General features: G+C 31.8%; 2 protein-coding genes across 13 annotated transcripts; one reads left to right on the top strand and one right to left on the bottom strand.

Annotated features, from left to right (window-relative positions):
• Positions 1–1227: 1227 nt before the first annotated feature.
• Bma-rga-1 (RhoGAP domain containing protein) lies at positions 1228–4681 on the bottom strand (the record flags this gene model as incomplete). The annotated part of the gene is made up of 11 exons (XM_001893317.2): positions 1228–1311; positions 1512–1601; positions 1857–1960; positions 2095–2247; positions 2348–2499; positions 2708–2818; positions 3013–3198; positions 3348–3479; positions 3738–3806; positions 3922–4090; positions 4576–4681. The coding sequence occupies 11 exons, from the start codon at positions 4679–4681 to the stop codon at positions 1228–1230; spliced, it is 1356 nt and encodes a 451-aa protein (XP_001893352.1).
• Positions 4682–6263: 1582 nt separating this feature from the next.
• On the top strand, positions 6264–10507 carry Bma-cdc-14 (the record flags this gene model as incomplete). Of its 12 annotated transcripts, none has more annotated exons than XM_043078744.1 (12): positions 6264–6494; positions 6716–6805; positions 7135–7281; positions 8147–8297; positions 8467–8566; positions 8665–8794; positions 8869–9078; positions 9179–9277; positions 9429–9644; positions 9949–10034; positions 10177–10339; positions 10481–10507. In XM_043078744.1, the coding sequence occupies 12 exons, from the start codon at positions 6264–6266 to the stop codon at positions 10505–10507; spliced, it is 1650 nt and encodes a 549-aa protein (XP_042934678.1). The 12 variants fall into 12 exon arrangements, with proteins under 12 accessions (XP_042934678.1, XP_042934676.1, XP_042934677.1 ...); XM_043078742.1 differs by having other exon boundaries at positions 9423–9644; XM_043078743.1 differs by lacking the exon at positions 9179–9277 and having other exon boundaries at positions 9423–9644.
• Between the last annotated feature and the right edge of the window lie 1648 nt (positions 10508–12155).

The following is a 12155-nucleotide window of genomic DNA, read 5'->3' as shown; positions in this document are numbered from 1 at the left end:
CATTTCTACAGTGATTTATTATTATATTTCGTACTTATTTTGCAAAAAGATTAATATTGTTAAAACATTGAAACTTTCACATTTCACATTTGTATTTTTTCTTAAAATATGCGTTTTTGATGAATCATTATGAGTGAGAAAGTACATGCAGTTATAAATTTTAGTTATTCCTCAAATTTCATTTTAAATTTATGCTAACTGTAAACAATCGATTATACCACGTGACAATTCACACTAGGATAGGTGGCGGTTTGTGATATTTTCAGAAATATTCGATCAAATTGCATACACATACACACACACGTATACATACATACATACACATATAGAAACGTAGTATTGATGATATCGCTGAAACAACTGTGATATCAAAATTAAATGCAATAAATTAATCAGTCTTCCATTAATCTTTGCATTGCCTGAAATGCTTTCTTTATCATTCTCTGCAATAAAATGAGAAAAAGAGGAAAGGAGGACTTGAAAAAGATTATTTTACTTTCATCTCTTGCATTTATCCTTTTGAGATAAGAACACATATCATCTTGTGTTCCTATTCTATTAAAACATGAAGTAAATGCAACGATATCTTATAAATGTAATCATGAAATTGCAATATACAAAACTTTACCGTGAAAAATAAATAATGTTGATAAATTTATGATAGCTCAGCGTGATATTTCTGATCAAAATGAAGTGAAAATAAATATCACAATTTTCAACTTTCATCACTAAACAATTTAAATTGATCGAATAAAATATACAGCTATTAAAATAAATATGACATGTTGAATTTATACTATAAAACATTTATGAATGAAATAAAGCAGTACCTACGAATGCTGCCAACATCATTTTCAGCTTGAAGACACACTCTTTATCCTCTACTAAAATACCTTCTTAGAAATTACAATACTAAGCACTTTTTCTTTTTCACTTGGAAGTAATTTCCCTATATGTGAGATTATTGCAAACACAGTACAATCTGATCGCAAAACTGCATTCATCAATCTACCAAACAATAACACATGCAGCATAATACGAGGTATAATCAAAAGTTTGACTCCGGAAATATCAACATCTCTTCAGCTCTTCAAACATAAACAAATAATATGCCAAAGATCGGAAAATTTATCTTTAAATCTTTCAATTGACAAATGGTTGAGCAAAAATGCATTTAAGCATAGAAACTCAGAGACAACATAAATGCATAGGCCCCATGAGTATATATCATTTCCCCTTGAACACTTTATCATAGTCCACAATCAAGCGATAACAGAAATGATTTAGGTTATTTAACTGAGCTATCGGAACCTGAAAAAAGCAAATAACTTGATGATATCTCAACATGATAGTAAATAATTTCCCAACATAGTCTTAATCCTTCTTCAATTTAATCCTTCAGTTCTTCAATCATTCAATCATTTTTTTAATCTTCTTTGCATTTGAAAGTGACTACTTTATCAAAAAACTAGTTAAAGGTATTGTATACAATATAAAAATTATAATTTTACCTCGCGATCTGTAGGCCATGTTAAGTTTGGACCAAAAACAACACTAAGATTGTTAGCATTCATTAAATTTTCTTTGCTGTGAGCAGCCACCTGAAAAGTGCAGCATTCAAAACTTCATCCATTATAACAAATCGAAAATCACGATAATGGAAATACATTACTCAGTTTAAAAATGATGGCAAGCGAAAAACAAGGCATTCATTAAATTATTTTGTAACAAGAATATCCCTTGGATAATCAGTACTGTACAGCCATAAATTAAAGCAAATTGTTAAAGATGAAAAACGCTTAGAGACTAAAATCACCAACTACTAATACAATTTATAGAAATAAAAATTAACGAACTTCTGTCAAGAACTGACATACAGTCTTCAACAACATCCAATTTTCAAGTGGAAGTGCATCCACTATTTCAATGATCGCTCCCAATTTACTATCCTTCGGCAATTCTAAAAAAAAGTGCTTCTGCGTAAATTCTATTACTATCTTATCATTTTTTTTTTTTTTTTTAATATTTTGAGATTCTTAAATAACCTACATTCTTACAGTGAAACCTACATTAAGCATTGATCGATAATGATACCTGAGAGAGCAGTAAGTCTTGGATATAGTGCATTGGTAATAACAGGCTCACCAAGTGAACGCAAAAATGTCTTCAATAAGACCGAAGCAGCAATAGATGCTACTTGCAAATTATCTTTGTATGGTTCTTCATTCAAAAAATCTATTTGTTCACCTGCAAAATAATTTCAATACAACTGAATTTTTTAATTTTGATCATAAATAGTTCATTGTTCATTGCATAATTTCAAACATGATTAAGAGAATATATCTACCTCTATCAATACGTTCTTGCAATTTCCGAATTGAATTAACTTCAGCAGATCGTCGAAACAATCCAACGACATTTAACGAATTGTCTCGCAGAAACGCAGTGAGATCAGTGACTACGGGAGGAACATCACAATCAGGATTATGTGATAATATACTGCAAAATTATATTTATTGAATCAGTTTATGCACTGATTTTAATATCTTTTCGCAACTATCTGAATTACATGTAATCATGTTTTTAATATTTTAAAATTTTGCAGCTTTTTTCATAGTTTAAAACACTGCATGAAAATAACGACTGCTTGTAAAGTCAAGTTTATACAAGCTTCTTTATCATTTCCACCATATTTTAGATAACTTACAATTTCAGTGGAACATTGAACTGCTGGGTTGGACGTGGGGTTGCGCAAGATCTTTTGGTTAATTGCGATTTGGGTGTAATACGTGAAGACACTAGTAGTGCTACGTCGTGTCTAAAAAAAAATAGAAACTAGTAATTTCGAAAGATGACCAATCAAACAATCATTCTTCTCCATATTCACTAATAATTTTCAAACAATTTCCGAAAAAGCTGCAAACATCTCATTCTCATTTTTATACATCACTGCGTCATTTATCAGCTTCAAATGAAGCTTTCCAAAACTTTGAATCTCAGAAGAAAAAGCACTCTTTGATAGGTTGAGGAAGACTGAGTTGTTCTACGCGAAGAATCGAATCCAATTCATGCAGATAATTGACATAATGAATTTTCTGCTCAAATTTAATAGATATAAATGGTTTGAAAATGCTCCAAACGATGCGAATGAATCGAGTTGGATGAACCAAATAAAGTGCTTTCAAATTCTTCTTATATCTATAAAAGAGACAGACAATGAATCATTTCAGATGTAGAGCAAAAAATAAAGGAAAAATCATAGTTATAAGAGCCTCAATTTTGTATCACATCTCCTATTTAATCAGTAGATCAATCCATAATGAGCTGGACAGAAAAAGAAAACTCACTTTCTATCTAAAATGGAGTATGCTTGAAGAAGCCATTTTAAAGATGGTTTGTTATTGCTTCGCAGTCCATAATGGAAATACACAATAGTATAATCTAACTCAACCAATTTATCCAACGTAAATTGCAAAAACCTGCAACCAATACTTTTTTCTTGATTTCAAATAGCTATTCTCAGATATTAAATATTACAGAGAGATCATTAATTGCTACATTTTCAACTGTCCATATTCTTTCATGTTCTCTTGGGATGCGGTATTAGAAAAGATTATGCAGATATGAAAATATATATATATATATATATATATATTATATATATATATATATATGAATATACATGAAATATATGAAAGATTTCTGAACTATTAATTTAAAAATGTGAAAAAAAATACCGAAGAAATTTCGCGTGGTCAAATGTTTTATTAGAAGGGAGCCGATAAGCGTAGATTACCACAATCGGCCTAAAAATGATACTTAATCAGATATGAAAGTATAATAATATAAATCAAACATCAAAAAAAACAAAACAAAACAAAAAAGAAAAAAACGTCAAAAAGAGCAAATTCAGACATATACCTTCCCACCCAATCACCGTCGGCAATCACATTTACAATCTCATGTTGACTTATATTAGAGAAATCTTCGGCAAACGGATCATCTGCTGAACAACCAAGTTCCTTTTCGAAATTATCGCGCTCCAGAAATGAAGATGTGGTAAGGATTGTGTCAGCCAAACCTAATTCCTCTGTAAAACTTCAAAGGGAATTTTGACTAGCAGATTGACAACAATTATAAAACATTAAAAATATAGAACTGATGCAAATAAAGCCTACACGTAAATCAACTATTCTATATGTAAATATTCCCGACAGTCAAATTTTATATTCAAGCATTTTTTTTTTTTGAAGAACTTTTATTTGATAGAACAGTAAGTGTAATATATTACATTATATCTAACACTTAAAAACATACAAAAGATACTAAAGAATTTTAATTGACAAAAACAATTTACAATAATAAATCGAAGCATACTGAGAGCTATTCTTCTCGATAACACTTCTTTTCTCTAACAAAATCTATTTGCATGATTTTTATGAGCTAATATAAAATCGTATCATAATATTTGCTCCTATTGTTTTGATATATTTTACCTCATCAAATTACGATCACTTATATTTTTCACTCTAATTCCGATATTTTCAAACTCCGTCATTTAAATAAAAAACTTACTGTTCAAATTCGTTTCACTGATATCATCTAAACCGAATAAGTCATCCTCAGCAAATTCTGCATCCGGTTCCACGAAATCAACATTTTCAAGCTCACAGCTTCCCATAGTCGTTTATCTTTTGGCTCAGTTGTCAACATTCCATTTAAACATTAAAAAAAAAAATTCTGAAAATTATATCGTTCCCTTTTTGTAATCATCACACTTTCTCTCTTCGAGAATCGTGGGACACTCTAAGAAAAAAAAATCTGATTAAATTAAAAATATTCAGAAATATCCAAAAAAATCATTGCCTTTTATCCTATGTCTTCTCACACTGTTTCTGATCCATAAATTTATATAAGATAAAACATCATAAGAGAAAGAAAACCAGTTTTTGAATTCCCTTCCCTAAAACAAATTCAATCCTTTTTTTGCAAATAAGTTATTTGGAGGTTATTTTGATGCTTGTAGTTATTTTTTGTTTTACTTTTATCTCATTTAAGTTATTAGCTTATTTCAAATAATTTCTTACAAGCAAAAAAACCTTTATAAAGAAGCTCCCTCAATTAGTGGCAACTTTTATCGAAAGACAATTGCTGAAAAAAAAGAAGAGATGATAGCAAAGTCATGTAAGACAAGCTTTTTCATAGCGGACCATTCATAACGGATAATTTGAGGCACGTGATGACAGGGTTGTTGGCTGGTGAATGGGGGGGACGGTAGCGGGGTCAATAGGTCATGGTGCTTAGCTTTGGTAATTGTTGAGTAGTATATGTGGCATACCTGTAAACAATGGAGATGAGATGGCCACTGATGATTGCTCTATTCTTCATTGATTTGTTGTGTGGAAGATACGGTATTTAACCGTGAGATATTGGTATTTGGACGGATTTCGTACAGTAGTCCAACATTAGAAGAGAAAGAGGAAGAATTTTCTTTCATCTCATAAATATCTCGCTTTATCCTGTTACAAGAATATTTTATAAAAACCTGTTAGTGCTACAGTTTTGGTAAACATATTACTTAATTTGCGTCTTAGTTAAATTCTTAATTAGCATATATCAGTTATTATTTAAGGCAGAAAAATACTTAAAAAGATGCCGGTTTAGGATGTATTTCGCCATATTTCAGTTTTTTTAAAGATTTATTAATTGATAGGAGAACCTATGTAAATTGTTGAAGGAAATTTTACAATCAAAATACTCTTTTTTTTTTCAATAGAATAGTTAAGATGATATTTCAAATAGTATTAAAAACGGTTGAAATCTGGTAAAAGTGCTACGAATTTTTGATATTAACTTACCTAACTTCTTCATGAATTTCATGGACTTGATAAATTTGTTGCCGGAATTGTCGAAATTAATAAGCTGATATTTTTTTTTTTTGTGATATAGCGAAACGAATTTGTCAGCATAAATCACGTGATTTGCGATTTGCGTGTCAGACAACCATAGATCCCGAAGTTTTTATCGAAATATATGGTAGTAAGATTTTGAAAAAAAGAAAAAATTCTCACATTGAACGTAATCAAGTTTCAGCAAAAGAACCATTCCGGCGCGTCACAAAAAAATAGACAAGAAGAACATGGCTGTCCTCAATTATGAACTATGAATTGTAGATCTGGCAAGGATTTGGAAACCCATTAAACATTTGAAGAATCTATCAAGAAGTATTTCCTATAGGAAGCCATTATTATAGCATAATTTAAATGGCTCGAGAATCATTGACACAGAACAGTAATTTACATGGACGATTAGCAGAGATTATTCCGAAAAAGCTCTTTTTCTGTGCATTCCAAAATCGACCGAAATCAGACCGCTATACGGATTATTATTACGTTGATGACGAAGTGCATTATGATAGTTTTTACTCTGATTTTGGCCCGTTAAATCTGTCTGTACTTTACCGATTCTGTCAAAATCTTACGGAAAGATTAGAAGTATGTTTAAGAATATATAAAATCATTTATCGCGTCTGGATAGGTTTCTCGTCTTAGAAAGATCATCTATCGTGAGATCTTTGAATAGACAAGTTTCCTTTCTCGACTTCTGTTTTAACATAATTAAGGTAATTTTTTGTTTGAAATTATTTTTTGATGGAGGGTGATGAAGGCAGTCTTTATTTGGATTCAGTCCTGTTTATTTTCTTTTTTGAATTTAGGACGTAGACGATGAAAAATCTGTAGTGGTATGCTGTGGACCTGCTGATGAATGTCGAGTAAATACAGCCTATTTAGTGGCTTCTTATGCGGTTTCATTTTTAATTCTTACTTTTGCATAAAATAATTATCTTACTCGTCGGGAATTTATGAATTAATTGAAACTTCTAATTTTTGTAGTTAATACTATAAGTAATAATACATAGAACTTTTAAAAAAGAGGGCAACAAATAAACTAAATCAATACAGAGACAGTACACGTACTGCCAACAAGAAAAAGAGAATGGAATACAAATATGAGACATAGAATATAAAAAGAATAACAAGAAAAACAACGAGGGAATGTATGTTACATGTAAAAGAATTAAATAATAGTAGTGTTTCGTTCAGCATAGTACTGTTGTAACTTGTCCTTTTTCAGATTCTTTACTTGGGAATGACGGCCGAAATAGCATATTTGCGGATACACAAGGCGGAACCGGATGGCTTTATCGGATTTCGAGATGCAGCGATGGGTCCAGCAACTTATCGACTACATCTCCACAATGTACTTCGCAGTATCGAGAAGGTATTTATGGAAAGCTTACTAACTTTTCTTAAGGGTTCTACATTTACTTATTGGAAACTGATTAGTAGCAGTTTGTTGGTGATTCAATTTTTTATGGTAAAAAAATTTAAAGAGAAAAATGAAAGAAAAATGAAAATTCCATTTTAATTTTTTGCAACATTTTATCAGCAGAAATCTTGCCGCGAAATTTGTAATTTTTTCTTTCGCTACATGGGGTAATTTTTACTTAGCTTGCGCGAGAGGGAAAGAGAGAAAGGAGAGAGCAAAGAAGGAAGCAGAACTGTTGTACAATTGTTTTTACTTCTGATCTCTAACTGGTTTTAGGGTAACGATTTGTGGTGCTTAGAATCGAACTATGAAAGACTATCTTCACTCTTTGACAATTCCAAAATTCATAAATAGAGGAAACAGCTTTGAATAAAATACATTAATCGATAACAGAACAAAAGAGAGGCCAAAATGCTATTGTTCAGGAGCGGAACGCATTAGCATATTGATAACCAATCTGTTGCATAACAGTGTAGGCATAGAGAACGACCCGAGTATTTATCAGTTCTCAACAAGCATTTAGTAGAGCGATAATACAAATTGAGTTGAACATAACTGAAAACATAAAAAGCATAAAAGTTTTAATAACATAAAATTTACTGCACTTGAAAACGATTCAGCAGTTATTCATAGATAGTCAAAAAAAGTTTGAGAACTAGTCCATTTGCTGTTTTGTCTGTATGACATTAAGTGCATCATTCTGAAAACTGAAATATCTTCATAGGGTTATGCTAACAGAGATATGAAATTGATTGTTTACAATTGTGGGAAGATATGGAATTGGTTTATTAAATATTGCATATATGGTCAATTATAGGCGATGAAATTCGGTTGGTTAGCGTTTGATACTTTTGACCCAGATGAATATGAATATTACGAGAAGGTCGAGAATGGCGATTTGAACTGGATCATTCCGACAAAAGTACTAAGCTTCTGTGGACCGCACAATAAATCAGTTGTTGAGAATGGTTAATATCTGGGTTTTTTTTTAATTCTTCAAGCTCGTTTGAAACAATAGAATATTTGCAACTATTTAATATAATATCATTATAGTTGTTCAAATAGTTGCAGTTCAGTTGACGATGAAGGATATTGTGTAATGAATGAGAAAAAAAATTTAGTTTCAAGGAATTTAAGGTTATCCATATCACGCACCGGAAGTGTATTTTGATTATTTTCGCACACATAACATTTCGACTATTATAAGACTTAACAAACGCATGTACGATGCCAAAAGGTTCGTTTTTATTTATAGTTGTTGAGACATATTGAAAAATGACAGAGCTCTTCTTAATTCCATTTTTTGTAACATTTTCCACTGAAATTTTTTTATAGGTTTTTAGACGCAGGTTTCGAGCATGTTGATCTCTTCTTTGTTGATGGTTCGGTACCATCCGATGAAATCGTTGAACGATTTATTAATGTTGTTGATAGCGCAAAGGGGGGCGTGGCCGTTCACTGCAAGGTATTTGGATCATTTAATCAATTAACTCAGTGGATTCGACTGTCTCAATGAATATTATTTATATTAAATTTCAGGCAGGATTAGGTCGGACAGGGACGCTGATAGCTTGTTGGTTGATGAAAGAGTACGGCGTGACAGCAGCTGAATCAATAGCTTGGTTACGGATTTGCAGGCCTGGTTCAGTGATTGGACCACAGCAGGAGTTCCTTATTGAAAAGCAGCCGTGGTGCTGGGCAATGGGTTCTAAACCCGCTTCCACTCATCTTTCGCAACTGACTAATAAGGTTCGCTGAGCAGAAACTTCTTATTTCAGCATTCAGATCAAAATAAGACACAGCGTTCGTTTATTGGTAATTGCTTTAAAATATCTTCAAAAATTTTCAGGTGAATGAAATTAGTATTGAAGATTCGAGCTCGAAAGGAATAGTGCTACCAACATCTCGGCCTCTCGCATTGAAATGTTCACCAAAGAAAACTAATGAAGTTGTATATTTAAAAGTAGAAAATTGGGAAAGGAAAGGAAAAAGCAAAGAGAAAAAATGACCCATTTATCCTAGAACAAAAAAGAAAAAGGAGAGCTAAATCGTCTTCAATAATGTGTCATTCTCCTTAATTCTATGCTTTGCAGCTACAGAACATGATAGATAAGGAATGTGGTGAGAAAAATGATGGGAAACCAAGTCAGGGTGATCATTTGTTGGTTCAGAAGGCTAAATCACAACGTACTATTATATCGCATGCAAAATTCACATCACCTACAACTCCCGTTAAACCACTATCAACCAGTGGTAATACATCGGCAAGACGTTCTTTGCGAAGCTATGGTGATGTTAGTATACCACCACCGCCGGTAATTTTTATCACTGCAATTCAGAATGTATATTTCTACTGAACTTATATAGTATTATGTATACAAAACAGGGATTATTATATCTGCAATCAGGAAATCACAGAATACAAAACATTATCCTAATTGCAAGTTGCAAGAAATTTTTCCTTTTTTCTATCAAAGAAATAATCTTTATTGGGTTGGTAAAAAAATAATATTAAATATGAATTGAATGTGAAAAGAGTTGAGTATAATCAAGAGTCACAAGAGTATAATCACATTCCTAGGCAATTCTATAGTTAATTTCATAGTAGATTATATTCAGATTTCACGAATTACGGTATCTGCAACGACTTCTACAGCAAGTAATAGACCGTTAACAAAATGCAAATCAACGCGAAGACTTGCAACGTAAATTTTTTTCTTGTATTGGAGAAGGAATTTAATGATGTTGCAAGGTAGTAGTGCTTTTTGGCTTATTGCTAGGTTTTCGTAGTAGTTAACCTATTCATGTATTGAAGTATCATGAATAAATCATTAAGAATTATTTCAGCATACGCAGTAAGCCTTATGCATGCTCAGGAGTTAAAGTTAATTTGCCTGCATCAGTTTATGAACTAAGGCCGCGAAATAATAACAAAACATATAGTGTGTTTCGTTTCACTGATCCTGCCAAGGAACTTGCGCCCAATTCGGTTGCTCTTATCGGTATTTCTGTAAGTAGTTTCATAGTTTTTTCACAAAATATTATCTGAAAAATTATTTTCCTACCATCCATTCTGTATGGACTGCGCATCATTTCTATCTCAGTTAAAAAGAATTAAAGCCCTATACAACGATTGATTCGCAGATTTTAGGCTCGACGGAATCTAAGTGAATTCTGAAACAATAAGCAATTAGTATCCGGTCCTGACAAACGGTAAGTGCTTAAATGTAAAGACAGGAATGGACACCAAAGCATTTAATGATCTTCCTTCTAGTGGTTGAAAGGCGGGTATGACTCAGTCCAGTTGAAATTTTATCTTCCTTACGGCATTATTTTTCACCCTATGTAGAGTTGAGCATTTGTAATTTCCTTCAGTAGTTTACCAGTTAAGCCTTTTTTCGTTTCTTATTGTTCATTTTTTATTTTCTTGTGCATTTGTGGTCGTAAAAGCTCTCCACTTATTAATCTTATCATAGCGACCAAGCCGTTATTGTCTTAATTTGAATTTTGGTTGAAAATAATAATTTAAGTCCTTGTAGAGCTAAAAGTTTTCGATTTAAGTGGAAGTAGAAATGCTGGGTTCTTGTCGTCTTTTCATTACATTTCTTTTAGAGTTTTGCATATTTGTAATTTTTATTAATTTGTATGAAATGTATGTGTTTACCTGTATGTATTGTTTTTATCGATGCATTTATAATAGCCCCCCAAATTTCCATTTTGTGGCCTTCAACGCATTTAATGCCTTCCGCGCTAGGCTACATATAGTTTATATAGGTGCACTTTGTTATTCCTTGTTGGGAATGACTATTGGATGAAAAAGCAACAAAATTTTTCGAAAAAGTGTTCCATGGCACTGTACCATTTGCTGAGCAGATAGATACCTGACGAATAGATGAATCAAATATTGAGACTATATATAACAAAAAGCTTCCATCCTTTTTAGAAAGACTCTATATTTCACATCTTTTTTATGCAAGACAGTATACATCGATTCAAACTAGTGAATTTATTAAACGTAATTTAATTCTGCTATATTATTATGAGTAAGCCGAGTATGCTAAGAATTTTGTAAGCAAATTTTCTTTTTTTGGAAGGCTGACATTATATTAATACATGTTACTTCTGTCAATACTGCTATTAATAGGATTCCAATTGTAGCCGTGCATTTACTAATATTTCATCTGCTTTACTGCATAATACATCACTTTAATTGAGCTACTTCAAACAATATATCGATTTTTATTCAACGCATTTTTATGTTTACGGCAAATTGCAGCAATTTATTCTGTCAGTCTTGTTGTCATGTTTCTTTGAGTAAATTTAATCGATTTTTATAAAAAATACTTCGATATCATTAGTTGCATTTTATCTGTTGTTATATGTAATCATGTAGAGAAATCTTCAGCCAAAACTTATAGTGGTTGAATATGTTTTTAACGCAGTAGATGAATTTCTGATAGGAATGTAGTCGGCAAAACATTATGCAACAAAAAATTCATCTCGTTTTTCTTCAACAAATTCCTAATCATTCCCTATAGAAACACATCGACAATGACATGCTTCTATAAAACAAATAGAGAGGATACTATTTAATTCATCCATAAACGGATGAAGACTATGGGGAAGGCAACATTAATCATCATTGCATTATTTCCTCATCCTATAAAAGGAAAAAACAGCCCAGCTCATATTTTGTTTTCCTGTCAACAACTACTTACCTAACAAATAAGGAAGTGTAGCATCAAGACTTTGCACAGCCCATGCGTGCTTAAAAACAAATTTCTCTTCATGTGTCCCATTAAATTCTGAGTTGTTCTATATATGAA

Source organism: Brugia malayi, assembly GCF_000002995.4.
Source record: "Brugia malayi strain FR3 genome assembly, contig: Bm_v4_Chr2_contig_001, whole genome shotgun sequence".
Lineage (NCBI taxonomy): Eukaryota > Metazoa > Nematoda > Chromadorea > Rhabditida > Onchocercidae > Brugia > Brugia malayi.
Note: the sequence above shows the minus strand (reverse complement) of the source record. Positions and strands in the feature narration are given on the sequence as shown.